Source organism: Monodon monoceros, unplaced genomic scaffold (assembly GCF_005190385.1).
Source record: "Monodon monoceros isolate NGI ecotype Baffin Bay Population unplaced genomic scaffold, NGI_Narwhal_1 Super_Scaffold_11, whole genome shotgun sequence".
NCBI classification, from domain to species: domain Eukaryota; kingdom Metazoa; phylum Chordata; class Mammalia; order Artiodactyla; family Monodontidae; genus Monodon; species Monodon monoceros.
The window spans coordinates 97,869,894-97,895,252 of record NW_021703767.1 but is presented as its reverse complement, the minus strand read 5'-3'; the positions used below and the strand labels follow the sequence as shown (position 1 = coordinate 97,895,252).

Here is a 25,359-nt window from a genome sequence, read left to right as displayed (position 1 = left end):
TAGACATTTGCATCACTATCAATTCTCTGCAATTTAGAGAATTGTAAAATTGTTCAAAGACTATGAAGGGCCCAAACCCGTAGTCAGACAACTTGGAAGGGTATTTCTAGGTAATGTATAGTTTTTCCTTGAAGACGCCCAGTAATCATCTTGGTCCATTTCCGAGCCTTTTATAATTGTTTTAGGGTAGAAATCTTTATAGGTTACTCTCTCCCTAGTTCTGCTTCTTTGACTTACCTGGACATTTTCTCCTTGTTTGAGAGATACTCGATTAGCTTTCTTTTTTGCTTGATTCAATAGAACAGGAAAAAGAACCTAAAGATGTATCTTATTGAAAACTCTAAGAGACTACTGAAAAGGGTCACAGTGGGCTGAATAGCTGAAGGGAGAAGCAAAAGAAAGAAAAAGACGAGAAGATTAATTCATTTACATCAGAATTTCATAGATGTTACAATTACAGAATTAAACCTCTTTGTTTCTCTTATTTCCTTGTTTCTGACCTCTTGGCTTTAAGACACATCTCAATTTCATAACACCTTTTTTAGGACAAAGAACATTTTAAAAGGAAAAAAATGTACACTTCTTTTTAAAAATAGCACAATGGAATATATTTATTCATACCATAGCATATTATTCCCTTAATAATCAGAGTTTAAAGCTAAGTCTTCTTATCGTTCTTCTGAATTACATTGGGCCATCATTTATCATGCATATGACATTATACTTTTCATAATGTATTTTCTGATCAAAATTTTTTAGTGCTGTTGTGATTGAAAATGTACTCTTAAGGCATTTCAAAGAATAGTGATGTGTTCTCCACACTTCCACTTGATTCTTTGATTAATCCACCCCCATGTACTTATACAGCTAATTTTGAAAGTTAACAGCAAGCTTTTTTTTTGTTGTTTTTTTTTGTTTTTTTTTCGGTACGCGGGCCTCTCACTGTTGTGGCCTCTCCAGTTGCGGAGCACAGGCTCCGGACGCGCAGGCTCAGCGGCCATGGCTCACGGACTTAGCCGCTCCGCGGCATGTGGGATCTTCCCGGACCGGGGCACGAACCCGTGTCCCCTGCATCGGCAGGCGGACTCTCAACCACTGCGCCACCAGGGAAGCCCAACAGCAAGCTTTTGACAGCTTAGCACCTGAACAATAGTCCTTCACAAAGCATGCATAGGTAATTCACCTTTTCTTGCTTTGAAAACACTATGATTTATCCTGAGAAATCTGGCAAGTTCTTCTGCCTTTAATTGTACTGCTTGGGATCCAACAGACAGTTCTTTGTATATATCCCAAGGGCAAAAGATTTATCTGCTAGTGCAGATTAACTCTTGCACATGTCTTCTGTTCTTGGGTGCTTTAGAAAAAAATTTGGTTTTTGTTTTACAAGAAAAATCAGTTGGTTCATTTCTCTAGTGATGCATGCTTGCATCACTTACAGTAGGTTACATTCTCCTTTCTGTTCTCATCCCTGTATGTGGTCCTCTTTCCTTTAAGTACTGCCATCATAGTATGGTCCTGATAATTCTAGATCCAAGTTGAAGCAAAAAACTTAATTATGGGAGCCAGCATCAGTGGAAATAAGTCAGCTGAGAGAATAAGGATAGACAAATAGCCTAAAGTTCACACTTTTCCAGGCTATGACACTTATACAGGCAATGGGAACAGTCACACAATTTGCCTCTCTGTCTGAGGGCCAGCTGGACATTGATTATAAGACTTACTCCAATTTCAGAAAAGGTAAAATTGGGGGTGGGGATGAACACCATGCATGTTACAGTTGAGGAAATTTGCTAAATTATAGGTTGCTTAAATACATATTGTTTCACAAGGTAATGATTTCTTTTTTTTTGTATGTGACAAGTTCTTTGAAAAATCTCCCAGCTTCATTGCTGCTGATCTAGGTTAACACTTTCTCTTAATAAATCAGGAAACACAGACCTGGAAACTTCAACTTGTTTCAAATTTCATCAAGTGAGCTACTGCTAACCAAAATTAGAGTAGTGATTTCCAAACACTCAGTGCCTACCCATGAGGGAAAAAACAAACAAGCAAACAAACAAAACCTTCATGAATTCAAATATATCCACTTTAAATGACTGTCTTATTTTCATGTTGAAACGTTCACTCTTTAATGTGATTGATGTGTTCAATCTTTCATGTGATTGATGTGTTCATTCTTTCATGTGATTGTAAGAGTCATTATTCTTGTTAATTTTTTTTGCCCCCATCCCAATATATTTACTTGGTAAAATAAAAATTTAGCAACCCTATATCAGGTTCCCTCAGTTAAAACATTACTAGTCCTTTACATGCAAAAATCTGAGAATTAATAGGCCAGAGGGCTTTAAGACAGTGTTCTTTGCATTAGGCATTTCTCCTTAGTTATTTCCCATGCCTGTTGCTTGCTGAAGAAAGGACCTTCTTCAGCTTTTCGTCTCACCTTCTAAAGAGCACCTCCCTTGTCTTCTCAACTCAAAATTATGAAACCGTTTTTTTAAAATTTCAAATAATTGGGTTATCTAAAAAGAAATGTTTCATATATGAATAATCAGCCTCTCTATAAATAAGACTAACTACTAAGGAAGTTAAAAAAAACTATATTTTTTTATCGTTCTAGCTTTAGTTCTGTGATTCCTCATACCTCGATTACCAGAAGATTTAGTTCTCCGACCTGTTTCAAAGAAGTGTTTTCTGAAGCAGGATACTCACATACACGTGCCCATAACCTACCTTACTACTGGCAATGGGAGAAGAATTGCAAGAATGAATGTGGTTTATTCACAGCTCAGCTGCCTTTGCCTTTTCTAGCACAACAGCACAGTCTCCTACTAGTCTGGTACTGCAGCCACTTGCTTTTATGTAAAGGCATTTTATTCAGTAACTTGAAAGTAATGGATCTACAAAGTAATGCTCCATGTGAGAGTAACGTATTTTAGAATGCGTTGATTATTATGATTAATGGTGGGGCCCTGGCATTTTGTAGATGAATGTTAATACAGTAACATTTGGGTATCACCTTTTGCAGTTTTTCAAGGTGGTATAATTGTTTGTTAATGCATCCCATGTCCAGCCATTGCATTATGCCGACATTGGTGACGGTGCCACTTTGTCAGGCTGGAAAGACAGTCTCATACTCAATAAGGAAACACTTTATCAAGGGAATAAAAAATGGAAATGAGCTACTACCTGTGGGCTCAAATTAGCCTGGAGAATTTAGAAGCAGCAGCCCCTCTTGCTGTTCCTTCTAATGCAGCTGTGTGGGCCTTTATATCTCATGCTGTATTCATTCAACAAATATTTATTGGGCACCTACTATGTGTAATGCATTACATATCCGAAGATATAAAAGATGAATGCAGGGGCTTCCCTGGTGGCACAGTGGTTAAGAATCTGCCTGCCAATGCAGGGGACACGGGTTTGAGCCCTGGTCCGGGAAGATCCCACATGCAGTGGAGCAACTAAGCCCGTGCACCACAACTACTGAGCCTGTGCTCTAGAGCCCATGAGCCACAACTACTGAGCCCACGTGCCACAACTACTGAGCCCACACTCCTAGAGCCCGTGCTCCGAAACAAGAGAAGCCACCGCAATGAGAAGCCTGTGCACCACAACGAAGAGTAGCCCCCACTCACCACAACTAGAGAAAGCCCGTGCACAGCAACAAAGACCCAATGCAGCCAAAAATAAATAAATTAAATAAATTAATTTTTTTAAAAAAAGATGGATGCACTTCCATTTGTGCCTTCAAAAAGCTTAGGAGACGAGATGACACATGTACGGAATTATCTGTAATAGAAGGCAACAGTAGTACATGCTATTGGAGAGGTAGAGAGATAAAATATGCCAAGATTTCAAAAAAGGGGGAAATAGTTGTTTTAACTGAAGACCTAGGAGGGTATTCATAAAAGAAAAGGAAGTGGAGCAGAACCTTGAGGAGTGGTTAGGATTTGAACATATGGAACCAGGTTGAAGCAGTTCCAGCAAGAAAACTCCACAAGCCGGCAACAGGAGAGAGAAATTCTGGGCTATGTATTGCATAGCGGATTCTGGCTAGAACTGCAGCATCCAGGAAGGAGAGTAGTGGGTAGAAAGAAATGCTGGAACACAGTGCAGTGGGTTATGTTCAAGATTTGGGGCTTTAGTCTCCAGGCATAAGGGCAAGCCTAAGGTTTTGTAAATATAAGAATATCTGTTCATAAGAGCACATCAAGACAGTTCATCTGGAGGATATGCAAATGTTGGATTTCAGAGAACGGCTGAGAGTCATTGATGGAGTCCTTGGGAATGCATTAAGAGGAAGAACTGCCACCATGACCATGGCAATGGCCATGGACGATGGCTAGGAGAAGCGTCAGGGATGCGGTATGGAATAAGGGTTGACGTTCATTGAACATAAGGGGAAAAGAGATGGGGAAGAGTCAAAGGCTTTGATGTTTTAAGGAAATAAAAAAGAGTGGGTGTGATTGATAAGACAAAGATTCTTATTTGAGCCACCTTGAATTTAAAGTGCTGGCAAGAGTAAAAGACTAAATATCGCAAGAACAGTTTGCAATGCACGTCGGAAATGAAGATAAAAATAAAGCCGGAGCTAGAATTTTACTTATTTGGGAATAGTATGAATAGGGATAATAGTTGAAGCACCTTTTTGTTTTGAGAGAAGTTCACAGGAGCAGCAGTAAGAAGATCATTACAGAGGAGAGGGCCAGGCATAGGTCCGTGGAGGATGCCTGTGCTTAGAAGGGGAAAAGGAAATCTTCCCCTGTCCTCTGAAAAAAACAAAACGAAAAAACACTCATGGACTTCCCTGGTGGCGCAATGGTTAAGAATCCGCCTGCCAGTGCAGGGGACACGGGTTCGAGCCCTGGTCCGGGAAGATCCCACCTGCCACGGAGCAGCTAAGCCCGTGCACCACAACTACTGAGCCTGTGCTCTAGAGGCCGTGAGCCACAAATACTGAGCCTGCATGCCACAACTACTGAAGCCCGCACGCCTAGAGCCCGTGCTCCACAACGAGAAAAGCCACTGCAATGAGAAGCCCGCGCACCGCAACGAAGAGTAGCCCCCGCTCACCGCAACTAGAGAAAGCCTACGTGCAGCAACGAAGACCCAACGCAGCCAAAATTAAATAAATAAATAAATATTAAAAAAAACCCCACACACACTCATAAGGAGGAGTCTGGGGTGGCAGAGGTGAAGGGGGCCAGGGCCAGGGGTGGAGTAGGTGGGATCAAAAAGGCTGCATCAGACTGGCAGAGGTCATTTTGCTTGCACATGGTAAATCTTGCCTTTGAAAGAAGGAAAGATCACTTAACCATAGAGCAAATGTGTGTTTCCAGAGCAGAGTTCTTTAAATCTTTATTAAGGAGTTTCCCAATATGACTCAGTGTCCTGCTGCTTGCTACCCTGGGAAGAGTCCTGTCTCACAAACATACGGGTGTTCTTTCCAGGAATCCTCTAGAAGCTTGAAGAGACATGAGTGGTTTTAACATCTCTTTCCCCCAGTAAGGCAATGTTGCAGAACTGTGGGTCCATCAAACACTTCTTCTTTCTGCATTGGACCATCTGCTGTAGACCAGGGGTTCCTAACCCGAGGCCAGCAAAATCCTGGCCAGTGAATGTAATGTTCTGTTCCACATGTGTGTATTTCTTGAGGAGATGATTTACCCTTCACCTGATTCTTAAAAGCATCTCTTTTCTTAAAAAGATAAGAACCACTGTAACGGATCATGCCCTGCTGCACAATGATGTAAGTGCCCTAAAGACAAGAGCCTGTCCTTATAAATTTTGGTATCTTCATGATACCTCTATCAGTTTTGGCTGAGTGAATGGGTAATGGTGCTACATTCCATGGGCCAACAGGAATCATAAAATACTCATTTTGACTCTATAGTCTCTTGCTTGAATTAGCAAGTATACAAACCTAGGAAACATATTTTTTAATGATAATGTCCTTTATTAGTATAACCTGTAGCTTAAAATGAGTGCTTCAGACACACACACTATCTCCTTTATTTCTTTAATAATTGTGCAGAGTAGGGATTGGTATCTTCATTTCATGAGTGGTGCCAAGACTGAAAGAATGCACATGACTTGTCACAGGTCATACATCATATGCCAGCTATTATTATTATCTCATGGTACATACATAAATAAAAATGCCTACAAACACAATAGGCTTGGCCTTACTTTCTGAGATACTTATTGGTTGGCAATAGGTTTTTGTTTTATATGAATGAAATCTTTTTATTAGCTTAAAGTGTAATCCTCATGTTAAATGCAGTGGTTTTGCAATAGTTGTGTTATTGAATGACAGATACTACTATCATACAGTGAGTTTAATTTCTCGGTCTTGTACTAGATAACGTTAAATGAAAGCAATGGGTCTTTGCTTGGTAGAGTGAAGATGGCACATCAGATAGCAGTATAGCGTCATGATGAAGAGCAGGGGCTTTTGAACCAGACTTGGATTTCAGAGTTCCCCTAAACACTATTACATCTTAAGTATTAAATACCGGATATGTTTTAAGTTCTCTTTCAACTTAGAAGAGCACGTGCTATATTTCTTCCATCTGAAACTAGAGAGAGAGAGAAATCTCATATCTTCCACTTCACTTTCCCTGGAGAGGACAGAGGAAGAGAGAATGTCACAGCAGCCTCCCATCAATGGCCTAAGCCAGCGGACCAGCAGGACAGCTGTGCTCTGGCATCTGGCTTCTGTCCCGATGCTGCCTGCACTGCAGACTCTGTTCTGCAGCAACATACTTCATCTCCCGCCAGTAGCTATTCTCAGCCTCCTCACAGCGTGGGTTGTGAGAGTTTATATTTACATATAGGCTGAGCTTTACCTTCCTAAACAAGCAAGAATTATTTAAACCTTAATACAAAAGTGGGGTCAGGATACAGGGGGACTTGGAACTTCTCAGACAAAAAACTGATACCTGAAACTGAACCCGAAAATGTGAAGGACTTGCAAAGTGATCAGGCAAAGTTTTCTGAAATTGGAATCAGAAATATTACAGGGCTGATTGGGACATTCTGACTCAAAAACCTGTAGGAAACACACTGCTCTTAGGTTAAACATGTGTGCACTCTGTTAACTGAGTAGTGGAGACTGTTAATGCTTCATACTAACAAAATACAATTTTCCAAATGTGTTTGCTCAATATCATTTTACCTGGGTTGTTTTTGAATTTTATTTTATTTTTATACAGCAGGTTCTTATTAGTTATCCATTTTATACATATTAGTGTATACATGTCAATCCCAATCTCCCAATTCATCCCACCACCACCACCCCCACCCCAGCCACTTTCCCCCCTTGATGTCCATACGTTTGTTCTCTACATCTGTGTCTCTAGTTCTGCCTTGCAAACCGGTTCATCTGTACTATTTCCTAGGCTCCACATATATGTGTTAATATATGATATTTGTTTTTCTCTTTCTGACTTGCTTCACTCTGTATGACAGTCTTTAGATCCATCCACGTCTCAACAAATGACTCAATTTCGTTCCTTTTTATGGCTGAGTAATAGTCCATTGTATATATGTACCACATCTTCTTTATCCATTCGTCTGTCGATGGACACTTAGGTTGCTTTCATGACCTGGCTATTGTAAATAGAGCTGCAGTGGACATTGTGGTGCATGTATCTTCTTGAATTATGGTTTTCTCTGGGTATATGCCCAGTAGTGGGATTGCTGGGTCATATGGTAATTCTATTTTTAGTTTTTTAAGGAACCTCTGTACTGTTCTCCATAGTGGCTGTATCAATTTACATTCCCACCAACAGTGCAAGAGGGTTCCCTTTTCTCCACACCCTCTCCAGCATTTGTTGTTTGTAGATTTTCTGATGATGCCCATTTACCTGTTGTTTTAATGATGGTTTTTTTTTTTTTTAAAGTTCAAGAACAAGGAAGCTGCTTAACCGTTTGAATCGGCAGTTTACCTTTCAGATGCCTAGAGTGACAAAGTGTGAGAATGTGAGGAAAGAGGGAATCCTGTCCCCAATGTGTGCCAGTCAGACTGTTTGTGGGGAGACAGAGCGTGTGGAATGCTGGTGTGCCAAAAGGCAGGAATATTATTCTGAGATATCTGGGCACTGACACTGCTTTCTCTTCCCGAGACAACACGGTTCAAGTACAAGATGAGCTTGATATTTAGAAACAGTCATTTAAATAAAATCACTGGAGTATTGGTGTAAGCTGAAATGGTCATGTAAGTCTAAGAATGAAAGGACATTGTCGTAAGAGGGAGGCGTCTCCCTGCACAGAGATGGTCACTGAGGGCAGCAGCCTGCTAGGGAACAAATAAATAAGGAAAACCACACAAGGATGTGCCGAATCTGCTTTTTCTCTGAGTTACCACTTCCTGTGGGTTCTGCAGCCTGGGCTGAATAAACTGGGGCTCCTGGCAAATGTGTGTTTGATCTCTCCCCACTAGTTGGTAACCCAGTTGCATGGTACATTAATTTCATAAATTGTAGTAAATGGGTAAAGGGGCATTTTCAAATGCCTGACTTCACTAATTCTTCTTAAACCCTGTGAATACCTTTTGGTTTTCATCTTAATTGTCCTGTACCTGTGTAGTTTAGTGTACACTAGAGTGAATTGTTTCAAAGTCATGACTGAAATATGCATGATGAAGCTATGCAAATTGATAAATTAGCGTCACCAAACATTGTTGAATATATATCTGTATATACTCAGCCCCATGAGGGTGAGACCAGGGCTATCTTGTTCTTGGGAGTATCCTCAGGACTTAGCAGCGTTATTCGCTCATTTGACTATTAATTGACTTAATAGGATCTTCCAACAAATCCTTTAATGGGCTTTTTTGTTTATAGAGACACTAACATTCCATATGTTTAAAAACTTTTGGTTTACTTACAACTTTGCCATGAAATTTTTTTTTTACCTCACGCCCTTTCTCTGAGGTAATTAATAATTAATATGTAAAATATTGTTCTCCAGGCTTGAAACTATTCCAACATGGCTTTCCTTGGACTCTTCTCTTTGCTGGTTCTGCAAAGTTTGGCATTAGGGACCACTTTCACTGATGAAACCATTGCTGAGTTGTCAGTGAATATGTATAACCATCTTCGAGCCACTGGAGAAGATGAAAATATTCTCTTCTCTCCACTGAGTGTCACCCTTGCAATGGGAATGATGGAACTTGGTGCCCAAGGGTCTACCCTGAAAGAAATCCGTCATTCAATGGGATATGATAGCCTGAAAAATGGTAAGTGTGCTTAGATTTAATTTCTCAAGATGGTTTGACATTAACATTCAACTCGGTTATGTTGCCTTATGCCTGAGGCAGCAGTATTTACAAAGAGTAAGAAAGAGGTCTCACTGAGGTGATATGGATAAGAGAACCATTAGGAAACCCAAGAAAGTTTAGTTCCTAGCTGTATCCCTGGCTGAGTTAATCCAAGGAAATTATATCTTTTATTATTATTGTTTAAACAAACCTCACTATGATAAACAAAAGCAAACATGGTTCTTGCTCTGTTGGAGTTTCCAGTTTAGAGGGAGAGGCATATATTAATCAATTATCACATAAATAAATGAGAAATTATAACTGTGACGAGTACTATAAAAAAACCATTATGCTCTAAGAATATCAGAAATTTTTACTTAAAATCAACAGTACCTTCATTATTTAAATGGCATCCAAGAATTTTTTTTAATAAATTTATTTATTTTATTTATTTACTTTTGCCTGCGTTGGGTCTTTGTTGCTGCACTCAGGCTTTCTCTAGTTGCGGTGAGCGGGGGCTACTCTTTGTTGTGGTGCACGGGCTTCTCATTGTGGTGGCTTCTCTTGTTGCGGAGCACAGGCTCTAGGCGTGTGGGCTGCAGTAGCTGTGGCGCATGGGCTCAGTAGTTGTGGCTCGTGGGCTCTAAAGCACAGGCTCAGTAGTTGTGGTGCACGGGCTTAGTTGCTCCGCAGCATGTGGGATCTTCCTGGACCAGGGCTTGAACCTGTGTCCCCTGCATTGGCAGGAGGATTCTTAGCCACTGCATCACCCGGGAAGTCTCAAGAGTTTTTTTTTGAATGTTGTATTATCATGAAAAATTTTTGTACTGGAGAAAATTTCTAACCAAAATGTATTTTGTAATTACTTTTCAATGATGTATAATTTCTATTTTAATGTTTCTAATATACATGTGAATTAACTCATTAAAAAGTTGAGAACTAAAACAATTTCAATTGGATTTTCTAGTTGTAAGGTTAAAAAAAGTCTACTTAAAGTAAAATTTAAAGGAATATTTTGATTTTTAAACTAGAAAATTAAACTTGATAACAGAAACAGATTGTTTCTGATCATCATAAAATAAGACTCATTTAATTAAAGTAACCTAAGTCCTTTGAAAGAAAACAATCCAAGTATCTCTACTTTATAGATTTTACCAAGAAAGTCAATTAAAATGAAAATAATATCAGTTGGTAATACTAAACTGCAAAAAGTTAATTTGAACATCTAGAAACAGCACAAATATTGGAACCTCCGGAGTTACCATGTCAGTGTGGAGAATAAGCCAGTGCTTTTCCTTTGGGCCTCTGTTCTATTAATCCCCCTTACTGTGTTTTCGTGCTCCTCCACTCTCCAGGATCTTTCACTGTGTTTGTTCCACTAATAAACTTATCTTTTGTCATTTTGCAGGTGAAGAATTTTCTTTCTTGAAGCATCTTTCTCACATGGTGACTGCTGAAGAGAGTCAGTATGTGATGAAAATTGCCAATGCCCTCTTTGTGCAAAATGGATTTCATATCAATGATGAGTTTTTGCAAATGATAAAAAAGTACTTTAACGCAGAAGTCAGTCATGTGGACTTCGGTCAAAATGTAGCTGTGGCCAACCATATCAATAAGTGGGTGGAGAATAATACAAATAGTAAGTCATTTGGTTCCTTTCTTTCTCTAATAGCTTAGTTTTAACTCCCTTTTACTTTTGAAATTATTTGTCCCCTTGTGCCTTTTACATTTTGAATGTTAGATTGCATTTAGTTGAGTATCTACTAATTATTTTGTATAGATTACAGCCTATTTTATTTTATTTATTATTATTATTTTTTTTTTGCGGTACGCGGGCCTCTCACTGCTGCGGCCACCCCCATCGCAGAGCACAGGCTCCGGACGCTCAGGCCCAGTGGCCATGGCCCACAGGCCCAGCCGCTCCGCGGCATGCGGGATCCTCCCGGACCGGGGCACGAACCCACGTCCCCTGCACCCGCAGGCGGACTCCCAAGCACTGCGCCACCAGGGAAGCCCTGATTACAGCCTATTTTAGAAGCATTGTTTATGAATAAATATTTGAGAAAAAGTTAATTCTTTTGGCATGTATAGAATATTGGTACTGATAAATTAATATGAAATCTGTGCTCTCCAGTTGGTGAGTTTCATCTGAATGGTAATCTTAACTACTGTATGGAATTTTGCTTGGGCTGACCATTTAATAAGTTAGATACTAGTTAGAATCACAGTTGCTGGCTCTCTTAACAATATGATTAAAATAGAGTAAGAGAGTTTAAAGATATTTGTTGGCTTTTAAACCACAGAACTTGATTGCTAATCAAAAAATTGGTACAGGATTCCTTTAAATAAAAGAGCAGCCCATTTTAAGCCTAAACAAATGGAGAGGAATTAGAAAAGGATGCATTTGTTTCAAATTTTAATTCTGAATTATACTTTAAAAATGTATTTAAGGGAGCTTCCCTGGTGATGCAGTAGTTGAGAGTCCACCTGCCGATGCAGGGGACACGGGTTCGTGCCCCGGTCCGGGAAGATCCCACATGCCGCGGAGCGGCTGGGCCCGTGAGCCATGGCCGCTGAGCCTGCGCGTCTGGAGCCTGTGCTCCGCAATGGGAGAGGCCGCAACAGTGAGAGGCCTGCGTACTGCCAAAAAAAAAAAAAAAAAAAAATGTATTTAAGCTCTCCAAATGTTTCATATTTTACCATTTTATTTTCCGATTTTACCAACAAAATAATTGAAATTAGAATAAAAAAATGAGACCAAATTGAAAGTAGATTACTATGGCTGTTCCTTAAATTAATTAATTCATGCTGTCAAAACTCCGAAAATCATGTTAATCTAATACATTTTATGCTGGAACAACAACAAAAGACCATCATCCCATACCCTTTGTCCTATATTCCCCAAAATGCTGAGGCACCTTCTTAAGTACCTAAAGAAGTGCTATGACTAATAAAATGAGAGAATACAGAGTGAATGTTGGTCCTATCTTTTCTAACTATGAAATTAAAATGTAAGATAAAAGAAACATGGTTATTTTTTAACATTCAAAGAATAAGAATAATAATTCAGCTGCATTAGATTGGATTACTGAAAGCTGTTTATTTCCAAACTCTTCTTAAACAATTTCAGCCATTAATAAAGTCCCAATGTCTTTCAAAATGGATTTAGAAAGGAACATTATAAGTGATAAAAATTAAGGTATCATTAGTTAAGTTGGCTTTTACTCATCTGTTTTCACCTAATCAAAAGCAGTTGTTATATCTGATAGATATCCAATGTACATGCGGGAAAAGTTTGAATTGGATGACATTTTAATCATGTACATTGTTCAAGAATAAACTTAGAAATATCTGTTGAATGCTTAATCTGTGTTAAGATTGCAACTAGAAAGTAGTAAAGCCTGAGATTCTGTTGTATGTGGTTCTGTAGTTTGTGCAAATGTCAAGATGCTACTAGTTAGTGTTATTTTAGGTGATGTATAAGGGTATTTTAGATGCCCTTAGTCTGTAAGTATATTTGTGTGTGTGTGTGTGTGTGTGTGTGTGTGTGTGTGTAACATTTTTTCCTTTGAAAGTTAGATACTTTTAATTTTTATTGTAAATTTTATAATGATATAAAGTTCATCTCAAGCACTCTCTTAGATGGTAGTTTGATAATCTTTTGGTTTCCTTTCACCTTCAAATTTAATATGAATTTTCATCCATTCATTTTTTGCTGAATAGGTCTGTTGAAAGATTTGGTATCCCCAAGGGATTTTGACTCCGTCACTCATCTGGCCCTCATCAATGCTGTTTATTTCAAAGGGAATTGGAAGTCACAATTTAGACCTGAAAATACCAGAACTTTTTCCTTCACTAAAGATGATGAAAGTGAAGTCCAAATTCCAATGATGTATCAACAAGGAGAATTTTATTATGGTAAGACAGTTTGGCTTTTATTTCTCTCTTCTTGCAGTATATCAACAAATTTCTAAGAAAAAAACATGAAATATTCGTTACTCAGATTTCTCAACAATCTGGTTTGGGCTACAATTCAATTTTCTTGGCCCCATTTTCACAGGCCTCTAATTAGATCCTGAGTGAATATTCTATGTTTTGATAGTTTTCCAATATGTTTCTTAATTTATAAAGTTGATTACACCTACAGAGTGGCTTTATTCATGTGAAAATATCTGACCTGTGTCAGAATGTTCTGAGTCACTCCAGAAAGTCATTCGCTTTGGGGTGGTTTTCAGTGAGCCATATGTTCCACCCAGCTCTTGATTTGGACACCTCATCACTTTTTTGGTTTTTTTGTTTGTTTGTTTGTTTTTTTGCGGTACGCGGGCCTCTCACTGCTGTGGCCTCTCCCGTTGCGGAGCACAGGCTCCGGACCCGCAGGCTCAGCGGCCATGGCTCACGGGCTTAGCCGCTCCGCGGCATGTGGGATCTTCCCAGACCGGGGCACGAACCCGTGTGCCCTGCATCGGCAGGCGGACTCTCAACCACTGTGCCACCAGGGAAGCCCCACTTTTTGAATTATACGCATTCCTTTAAAATTTTGCTTTCAGACTTGTGTTTGGTCAGGCATAATTATTCATTCATAGTTTCACTTACTGAGAGTCTATAATTTGTGATACAAGTCAGCATCCTTGGCATTGTTTTCAGGGATATTTCATTGGCCTTTTCAGAAGTTTAGGGTGCTAATCCTTTCTCCATACCATACTGAACTATAATTATTTATTGTCATAAGCAGAAATGTAATTGCAAGCTAAGTATATGTTAGAACTAATATTTTATTCTATTCAAAGGTACACAGTAAAATTAAAATATTATAATCACAGTTAATCAAATTAACAGTCAAAATAAGAAAGGGAAATACCTATTTATTTGAGAACCAAAATGTTTAATGTGACATCTAAAGGACCTAGATCAGTTAAATGAAAATATTCAGAACAAAAGCATTACGTTTGTTTTGAAAATGGGGGAAATTTTAAAGTAGTGGCAGGACCATTTGTTTTAAAGACCTTTTTTTTTTTTTTCTTTTTTAGTGAAAGCCTGGTCAACTTAGCTAAGTTCATAGAACACAAAGCCAATTACCTAATTTACCTAATTATCTAATTTGGAGATTTTAATCACCACAAATGCTCTGGATAACTACTGCCGAATGAAGTAGATTTCACTTTGGCTGTGCTACCTTGGCCTCAAAACTTTTAGCTGCGGTAATGATAGAGTACCAGGTATTATGTAGTCAGTTCTTCCCTTCTTAGAAATCAGGTGGGTATTGGTAAATGTGATTTACATCCAACTTGGATCCAGGGCTTTATTTTTCTAATCATGACTTTTCATTTTTTTAATGATATCCTTAAAATATATTCATTTGAGATATCTCATTTAAAAATAAAAAGTAAGTCTAGAGAACATGCTATGACAAATGTGAAACAATTCTGGGGATCCTAAAATAAAATAAATTCTGTAGGGCTGAGGATTCACTTGAATTTCAGGGCTTACTTTAAAATAAACCCTCTTCTTCTCAGAGGCCTGAATTTTTTATATTCTACACACTATTTTGGAAGAAAGTTATAACAAATGTAAACATTTTAGTTAAGCCTTGATAGGGGCCTTTTATCACCTTTCTGTTCTTTTTAGGGGAATTTAGTGATGGCTCCAATGAAGCTGGTGGTATCTACCAAGTCCTGGAAATACCCTATGAGGGGGATGAGATAAGTATGATGCTGGTCTTGTCCAGACAGGAAGTTCCACTGGCCACTCTGGAGCCATTGGTCAAAGCACAGCTGATTGAAGAATGGGCAAACTCTGTGAAGAAGCAAAAGGTGGAAGTGTACCTCCCCAGGTGAGAGGTTCCTGTGTGACTCCCTCTGATAGCATGGAGGGAAGGTATCAATGAAGGTTCTGACGCAGAGAAACTCTCGCCACTGCTGTTGAATTTTGTCTTGTGTTGCTCTTGTCTTCCTCCTCTTCTTTCTCTTCCTCCACCTCCTCCATCTTTTAAAAAGTATTCTTTCATACTCATTCAGTCCTGCTCAGAGACAGGCTGACTCATTGACCATTCTATACTACTTATCAAGACCTAGTTTCAGATATGAATCAATATTCTTAGCTTCATTTTAGAAGATTTTTCAATAGATTGTCTCTGAATATCATTTGCATCTACAGTCTTCTGTATTTCATTCATATTTAAATTGATAATAGCTGGAGAAAAAATAATCTTCTACTTTGTTGGAAGAAGTGCAAGCAAGTCATGGGCTAGGTGCCAAGATGCAACCATAAATAAGCAGGAAGCAGCTTAAAATACTCCGTGCAGGGCCCTGATGTTCTGACTACCATCCACTTCCTCGACCCTATCTCGGGCCACTCACCACGTTCAACTTTTTGTAGTAGGTACTATCCCTGTGCTTGTAGTTATGCCACAGACACCATAGGCTCTTTTATGCCTCAGGGTCTTTATGTATGGTTTTTTGTTGGTTTTTTTTTTTTTTTTTTGCGGTACGCGGGCCTCTCACTGTTGTGGCCTCTACCGTTGCGGAGCACAGGCTCCAGACGCGCAGGCTCAACGGCCATGGCTCACGGGCCCAGCCGCTCCGCGGCATGTGGGATCTTCCCGGACCGGGGCACGAACCCGTGTCCCCTGCATCAGCAGGCGGACTCTCAACCACTGTGCCACCAGGGAAGCCCTTTATGTATGTTTTTGCATTGGCCTAAAATGCCAATCCTCACATACCTTTGCCAGATATTTACCTAGCCTTCAGGGTACAGGTCTGGCACTAGTTCTTCTAGGAAGCCTTCCATGAACCGCGTGATGGAGCAGGTGACCCTCACTTTGCCTCACTTATGCACCTCCCTGTTATGACAGTACATTTACATTACCACCCCACAACAAAATTACCTTTTTTGTAGGTCTTACTTTCCTTCTGTAAATTCTTCTAGGGTAAAGTCAGTTCTCTCTCCTATCTACAGTGTGTTTGCAAAATCAAACCCAACCGACGATATTATTCTGCCCTTGAATACTTCAAAACGTAATAGGGGAGCTAGACCAGCAAACCAAACAACAAATTTATAAACATAATGTATAAATTCCAGGCTAGAAAACAAAACACGCAAACAGCCAATAAACATGTGCGTGTGTGTGTATGTGGAAGTAGAGTTCCAATATTCATTCCATGTAAGAAAATTACACAAATATGATTAATTAGTATGAATATTGAAGGATGATAAATAAGATATTAGTATTAAAATTGAATTACTTGGCTTCCCTGGTGGTGCAGTGGTTGAGAGTCCGCCTGCCGATGCAGGGGACACAGATTCGTGCCCCGGTCCGGGAGGATCCCACATGCCGCAGGGCGGCTGGGCCCATGAGCCATGGCCACTGAGCCTGCGCGTCCAGAGCCTGTGCTCCACAACGGGAGAGGCCACAACAGTGAGAGGCCCGCGTACCGCAAAAAAAAAAAAAAAAAATTGAATTACTAAAACCTCATTGACTCATTCATATTTATTCTAATTTCAGGAATTGTCATTTAAAATTACATCTTATATGAATGCTTATTTTTCCAAAACTTTGCTGATGTCTGCTACATTATGTTAATGAAGGAGAGCTATTTGGAACTGTAGACATTTTTGGCTAGAAATATGCATATATTGATGCATTATGTTAATGTAGTTCATAATATATAGCTATATACTTCTCAGTCTACATATAAAAATTAAGGTAATCATAATCCAAATGGTTTTTTTCTTTTTAGCTAAGATATTTAGCTTGCATAACTTACCATGACAATACATTTATGTAGAAAGATTTCACTGTTAAGTCTATTCTCAAGGAGAGGTAGCCAATGAATATCTAACATACAAAACCAGGTTTTTTTTTTAATATATGATAATTGACATCTACATATTTAATATATGAACAATATATCTTAACTCTAAAAGAACAATTTGCTTTTAAATATTAATAATTAGATGTAAATAACTAAATCAGATTTAAACCTTCATCCAGTGACCTTTTATCATTAATTTTGTATTTTTCCCTTGCATTTTTATAAGGAATTCTTTTTGATAATATGAGAAATTCAGTAGAGAGTTAATGCTTCTTTTATTAAATTCTATGAATTGACTGCAGCATCTCCAAATGCCTTAATTCTGTAGGGATGCAAAGTTATTTAAGAGTATTTTAAAAGAATTCTAAAGGAATGTTTATTAAGTATCACATATTGTAATTCAACCACATTCACTAGAAAATGTGGCCATCGGGTCCTGTCCACTGAGAAACTGAATGCGGCAGCAGAAGAAAATTAAATTTTCATTCTCTAAGAGATACTCTTCAATTATGAAAGAGTTTAGCTTGCTTGCTCATATTAATGCCTGTTACTAAACTAGCCATGGTTAATTACCATGTATCCATTTCTCCAGGAGTTCCATGAATTCTCCTTCTGCATGGCTAATGCATAGAGTGGGAGGCTAAGTAGCTAGATAAGATAAATTTGGTGTCCCTTTTTAAGAGATTGACTGTTTCCAAATACCAATGTTTTGGTAATAATCAATGGGAACTATTCACCCCTCCATTTTACAGCAGTAGGACCCACTAATGTTCAGTGAAGGAAGTGATTTATGTGACTCAATTTTAGCAAAGGTAAAAGTTTTCTAATAGCTGTGCTCTAGCTTTACTCAAGTGTCTGTCTTAAAGGGTTTGTATAGTTTTTTCACATGGAGACATTACTCTAAAAATGCAACTGTGCATTTCTGAATTTGACCACATTCCTGTCCTACTTCACAGGTACTTTTACTTTCTATTATACCAGATTTTATACAAGTTGCTTTAAAATACTTTCCCTTAAGAGGCATAGGGTACTTGGGGGGAGGGAGAGGGGGGAAAGGCAATTACTTTTGTATTAATATTTTTTCCCCTGAACAGTAAATCCTACAGGAATCAGATGCTGAATTGAAATTGTATTTTTATCGAAAATACAAGAATCTATTCAGAAGAGGGTAAGATTGCTATCTCTATGTGATACCACCAAATCCAGTGAAATACCACAAGATTTATGCACAGTCATACATCTCTAAGATTTAAATGAGATTGCCAAATATTCTTCCAATTTATCCATGGTAGAAAAAATAGTTTGGCTAATATGTAAAAGTATATTTTATATATATATATAATATATGTAAAATATCTAAAAAGCACTTTAGAATGATGCCTGCCATGAAGTAAGCATCATATAATTATTATCTAATATTACTATTATTGTTTATTTTTAAGTCCTAGTATTTATCTTTTGTTAATCAACCTTTTTATATACTCTTCTCTAAGTAGAATTTTTTTAAACTTGGTTCTAATGAAATTACCCTCTTCATTGTATATTCTTACTTTTCAGTCTTACTGATACAGCTTAGGTATAAAAAGATCTTTCTATTGATAAAATAAAAATGAAATCTCTAATACTTGGAATGCAGATGTACCTGGCTGTAGTATCTTTCCACTCTTACCTTTGTAGTCTTAGGTTTTTCATTTGTGATCAGAGTACTAGAAATCAAAGGATAAGTGTTCTCTATTTTGTAACCAGAAACCATCCTGCTATTTTGAAGTGACTGTCTACTAATAAAGCACTTCAGTTTCATGTCTGTTAAAGAAAACCAGTGCATAAGCCATCTGATTTTATTTTTTATCATGAGTGCTTTTATTAGGTTTTTCTTCAAAGAATTTGATTAATTCTTACACATTTTTATAAATCTCCTTATGTGTAATATATATTTGTTCATTTCTAACACTTGCTCCACACCGTCCCTGCTTAGTCTCCGATGCTTCTGCCCTCCGCATACCTCTTTAATTTATTCAGATAGAAAATTGCGAATACAAGATTACATCAAATGCCTTTACAAAAACAGCCATGACTTTTGGTTTTAAAAAAGTAGCATTGTGGCTTTTTATTTTTAAAATCAGTGGGTGAAATGTAAAATCTTCCTGTAGTTTGTTTGTTTTTAAATAAGCCATTGTGGGAATTATAGTGATTAAGGGTGGGAGGACTTCGCAGTCAGAAAGATCTCAGTTCATATCTTTATTCTGCCACCTACTAGCTGTGTGATTAGGGAAGTTGTTTAGCTTTACTGAACTTCAGTTTGTTCTTCTGTGGAATAGAGGTAACAATACCTGTCTCATAGGATTGTGTGAGATTATCACAGGGATGATTAAATGAGATACTAGATATAAAAGGATTTGCATAGTGCCTGGGACATAGTAAACACTCAGTATATGGGAGATGATAATGATTATTTATATTAATATTAGTCTATATAAAGAGGAAAGAGAGAGTATATGGATAATAGCTATTTTTTAACAGTTTGATAAGGAACAAAGACAAGGAATGGATAAGTGGAAATTGTTTACATCTTGTCTTCAACTTTAAACAAACACTCTCGTGGACACCTAGATTTTATTTCACTTCACCCTACGTATGTGGTCTTATGCCAGATACTACAAATATTAAAATGAAAAAAACACTAGATCTGACAAATTTACAGTTAAAGTAGCAGAGATTAGTATACCTATTTAATCAAATTACTCCACCACTACTAAAATGCAAATATTCAACACCTTAACATCAATAATACTGTGAATGTTACACATAACTGCAATATGGTAAGTACTATTAACATATCTGCCCTGTACTGCATGCCTCCTACAAGCCAGCATCATCCTAAGATGTTTAGAAAACTTATTTAATCCCTTCAACAATACTGTGAAGTAGGCATTATTATTGCCATTTTCTATATGCCAAAACCAAGGTTCAGAAATTAGAGAACTTGCCCAAATTCAATCTAGCTAAAATATCATTGTCACCTAAACAGCGTAAAAAGTGTGAAACAAACCAAGCTGCTTTTAAGAAGTAAAAAGAACCCTTACTGAAATCTTCCTTCACTTTCTTATTTTAGGTAGATCAGGATATATATACTACTACCTGGATCCATATCCCAACTCCGCCACTTACTAGCTGTATGAACTTGGTCAAGTTATTCCATCTCTCTGCTGCTCAGTTTCTTCAAATATTAACTGAGGATAATAATACCTACCTCAAAGAGCTGTAGTGATATTTAAATTAATCTGTTTTTGTTATATTAATCTGTTTTATATTGTTGGAACAGTTCCTATTATATAGTCAGCTACATATGTGACCAATAAACAAACAAATAAATAACAAAGCACACAGAGAAAACACTTTAAGAATTCATTCAAGTCACTGAATATATTCTCCAATGTATTTCCCTACTCGTCCCCCTTTTCTACTTTCACAGTCAATATCTGCTTTTTGTGGAAAACAAAATAACCTGTTAGGTGCAAGTTAAAGTGTAAGAGAAAAATAGTACTTATTTTTAAATAGTACTTAAATAGTATCTATTTTAAAATAGATAAAATTTAGTACTTAGTCTAACATGTTTGTTATACTTTTACTCATCTGTTGGTTTTCCCCTGATTATTCCTCTTGGTGTCTGAGTCTTGTTTATAGCAATCATTCTCTTTTCATTCTTCTTAAAAGCAGACATCAGAAATGATGCTAAAGTAATGTTTAGTGACTATTACAGACTTAGCTTTTTTAAGGACACAGCCCATTGCCTAAAAACTTATATTTATGATCTGTATTGATTAGGAGGCAACATCTTTTAAAAAAGGAAATATTTAGTTCTAACCAGTTTTTCACTTTTTATAAAAAAGTAATAAAAACCTTTGCTTTTAAAAACTTCACTTGTTAATACAGCCATGCTCGGTCCATATCTTTCACTGGAAAGGTGCATGATACAATTCATTGGTTTGATACAATCTCATTGGGAGAGATTCCATATTAAGACCAATCTGGCTTCCTACTTAACAATTTAATACTATTCTGTTACGTTATTCTTTTCGATGCTCCCTTTTTTTACAATAACAATCAAATACTACTTATAGTTAAAATCCAGTTTTAGTATAATTTACCCTCTATAAAACAGACTTTTAAAAATCAACATATCTAACATTTTATTCCTGTCCCAGGTAGCAGGATGCTGTAACTAAATACTTTTTAAAGGCTGTAACTAAATACTTTTAAAATGCTGTAACTAAATACTTTTTCCCCTCTGTGTTCTCCAGGTTCACAGTGGAACAGGAAATTGATTTAAAACATGTTCTGAAGGCTCTTGGAATAACTGAAGTTTTCATCAAAAATGCAAATTTGACAGCCTTGTCTGGTAGGAAATAAACACCAATTTTAAAAAAATGTTATTCCATAAAGTTTTTTTAAAATGATGGTGGTGAAACCTCTATTTATTAAGGAGTTCTGAGGTAAAATATAGTAATCAGTTGCCAGATAAATATAAGAAATATATTTAACTTCTACAAGCAAAACTATACATACAGTCACAGCATTGTTTGTATTATTCTGCTCCATGTCTACCTTTGATAGCAGATTATATTCTCCAGAAGACCTGTCTTATGCATCTTTGAATTCCCCATCACATCTGACAGAATGCCTTGTAGAGCAGATAATCAATAAATGTGTTGATTGAATATCTCAATATGTCCGGATATAATAAATCATATGGGAAAGAAAGAAGGAAGAGAGGATAAATGCTGTGAGAACTAGATGCTTTTAAAAAGAACACCTGTGAGATGATGTAAATATTATCTTAAGTCTTCAATAAAAAACAGTGGTTTTGAAGAAGTAGCTTCAAAAGGTACTTGACATATTGGGTGTTGAGTAATTTATTTAAAATATCCCAAGGGAAAACAACCAGTTAAATTATTTGATTCAGATGCCCTAATTTGGTCAGGATAAAAATCTTAACATATTAGGAACATTAAAGTACTTAGAAATGTAAAATCCTTTTGGAAATATTTTTAAAGCAGCTAATCCCAAGACACGTATTGAATTAAGGTACCTGTGAGTGTAAGATTTAGTCAGCTTAGCTAATGATAATTTTCATCATTTCTATAGAACATGGGAAATAAAACAGTATGTTTTCTGATGAGATAAAGACAGATTGATATCAAGATAAAACAAGAGTTCAGAGCCCTAGGAGCTTGGATGTGAGCCATGAAGGTAGAATAAGTGGAGATTCAAAGGGTAATGGGTACATTGTACTTGAGGCAGAAATATATATATATTTGTGGTTCAAGCACAGGATAATTTAAAATTCTTATACTCCTTTCCTTAGGAATTCAAAGAATGCTATATTGGCCAAATTCCAACTAAATAATTATATTTTGCTTTCTTACCTTGGCTCTATTTTCAGTTTGATTAGAGATTCCTCAGTGTGTCACCCAAACATTTAGGCAGTTATCTCACACACATAGAATATTTACTGCTTTTCAGTCCTGAAGGAGTATCACTGCAGTGGCAAATCAATTATTGTGGTCAGTGTAGGTCAACGTTTTTGACATATCTGGAAGGTTTATAAGGTAATATTTAATTGCTTTTACTATGTACAGAGAGAGTAGAGCATAAATGTACATATGAGTGCAGATTTGAAATCACACTAGGCTCTTTCAGAGTTCATAGAGTCTATAGCAGAAAGTCTTTGCTCTTTGATCAAACCTCCACCAGAACTGAATCCTTCTCAGCATCTTGCTCACAGCTGCATTCCCAGTACCTGGTCATCCTCAAACACTACCCAGTTCAGGTCTTCAGGATAACTGATCTAAAACCAGCTTCTCAAGTTTTCAGTGGGAATTCTTTGATTCTTAAATTTCTAGTTTTGCCACAGTCTTAGAAGTCCCGGCATGCCAGCTACCTCAACCGATACAGTCTTCATTCTCTTTCTCTCTCTCTCTTTCACTCACACACACACATATACACAAATATATACATTACTTTATGAATCATTCATTCAAGAACTTTCTAGTGACACAGCTATAAAATTTTCCTCTCTGCTTCCTCTAAATTCAATAGCCTTTATTCCCTGCATCATTTTGGGGCACCATATGCTCTGCCTTACATGATTGGTGTCCTGTTCACATATATACTTCTTTGCCTCCCCAAATTACATGAAAACCTTGATGATTAAAGTGTTTATGACACTCAGTAACCCCACAAGTACCCAGGAAAATTATTAGCATGTATTTGGTTATTACTTTCTACTTTAGTGAGAATTTTCATGGTGTTTAGGATATACAGATTAATTCTATTCACTGCCATGTCTATTCCTTTCATTTAACAACTCTTTGTGAGGCGGATAGTGTGCGCAAAGTACTAGGTCATAAAAATGAAGAAATAATTAAGATATCCTACCTGTTCTGAAGAAGCACATAGACTCGTGGGGAGAAAGACATAAACAGCTGGATTTAATAAAAGGAAGAGTGATAGAAATGTATTATTGCAGTAGTGGTTCTTAACCAGGACAATATTGCCCTTCAGGGAACATTTGACAATAGCTGGAGACCTTTTTGGTTGTCACAATTAGGGAGAGCTACTGCCATCTACTGGGTGGAGGCCAGGGATGCTTCTACATCCCTGTGATCTATCTACACTGCACAAGACAGCTTCCATGACAAAGAATTATCCAGCCCAAAATTTCTAGAGCAATGAGTTGAGAAACTCTGTACTAGAGAAAGCATTACGGAAGCAGAAAGGAAAAAAATCAAAGGGGAGAATGGGAGGGAGCATATTGGGTCAAAAGATGGAGGAAGAGACTATATGTATTTTTCTTCTTTCTATTTTCATATTGAGGTAAAATTGGTAGCTAACATTACATAAGTTTCAGGTGTACAACACAATTTGCTATTTGTATGCACTACAAAGTGATCACCACTGTTAAGTCTAGTTACCGTCTGTCACTGTACAATTGACCTACTTCACCAATTTTGCCCACCCCCTTCCTCTGGTAACCTTCTCCTCTGGTAACCACCAATCTATTCTCTGTATCTCCATTTTAATGGGTCTTTTTCTGGGGTTTTGTCTTGTTCTTTCATTTGGAATACACTCCTCTGTTCCCTCATTCTGCTTGACTCTCTGTGTTTGTTTCTATGAATTAAGCAAAACAGGTGCCTCTCCCAGTCTTGATGAAGTGACCACGTGTAGGAGATGAACCTTATTGTTCAACCTTTCCCCAGCTCTTGGTTGACTCCTGAACCCTTGTGATTGTCTAAGTAGCCTGGTTAATACTTGATAAATCCCAGTTGTGGACAGTGTGTGAAGACCCAGCAGTGTTCCAATAAGAGGGATCTCAGTCAGCACCTGGTTTTAGGCTGATTAGAAGCCAGCTCTTCAGGCAGCAGCTTTTAAAGTATGCAAATCCATGCAGCCCTGTGGGTCCACAATTATAAACCCTGCTGACTTCCAGACCAGATCTGAACATGTTCCTGCGTGACAGTTTGCAAAAATCAGGGTTTCACATGAATGGATAAACTCTGGGGAGGTACCAGTAAGTTGTGGCGAGGCCAAGGGAGGGCTGAAGGATGGTATCTCCCTGCCTACGTTCCCTGCGAGCTCCTCTGTAGCCCCTAGAGGTGTAACAAACCTGTAGCCTGTCCCTCAGGTTGCAGCTCCAAGACAAGGAAATGGACCTTTTTCACAGGAAGACTGGGGATGGTTTTAGTCTGCTGTCTGTGCAGTGCCCCGGGGGGTGATAGCCTGCACAGAACTGTTTCTCTGATTGTCACAGTCCTTTGGGGCCCAGAAATGCAAGCCCCTCTGGCCACCAGGGCCAGACAATCAAGGGGCGCCCCCTGTGTGGACTGTGCTCACCCCCAGCAGGGAAGAGCATTGGGGGAAGGGCACACCCTTGCCTCTAGCGAGGGAGAGCAAGAGCGCTGGGAATGGGGCACACCCAAGGCTATAGCAAGGCTATGCTTGTGTGTGCCCACCTGCACTAGCAAGGTATAGGGAGAGTGCAAAAACGGTGCTCACCCATGCCTCTGTCCCCAAAGAAAGTCCCAACTTGTCCCTGCCCCTCCAGCAGATGCTTTAAGATTAGCAAATGAACCTCCTTCACATATAGTCCAGGCACTTCTCTAACTGCTGCCTTTGTACTGGGTCCTGGGATGAGTGAGACAGTGTGCAAGTCCTTTCAAAGGAGTATCTCAGGTCTCTACACCGCCCTGGGTGCCCTGGACATAAGCCCCTTAGGTTTCCAAAGCC

General features: G+C 38.1%; 1 protein-coding gene across 2 annotated transcripts in view; it reads left to right on the top strand.

The window, feature by feature from the left end:
* Positions 1–25,359, top strand: part of SERPINI1 (serpin family I member 1) — a 68,289-nt gene that overhangs the window by 31,479 nt on the left and 11,451 nt on the right. The window contains exons 1-6 of one of the 2 annotated variants that reach the window (XM_029214271.1): positions 1,157–1,174; positions 8,971–9,238; positions 10,668–10,898; positions 12,983–13,177; positions 14,888–15,092; positions 21,375–21,472. In XM_029214271.1, coding sequence (XP_029070104.1) covers positions 8,989–9,238; positions 10,668–10,898; positions 12,983–13,177; positions 14,888–15,092; positions 21,375–21,472 — 979 coding nt within the window. In that variant the 5' untranslated portion in view covers positions 1,157–1,174; positions 8,971–8,988. Of the gene's footprint in view, positions 1–1,156; positions 1,175–8,970; positions 9,239–10,667; positions 10,899–12,982; positions 13,178–14,887; positions 15,093–21,374; positions 21,473–25,359 lie in introns of those variants that run through there. The other variant, XM_029214270.1, reaches the window with a different exon arrangement.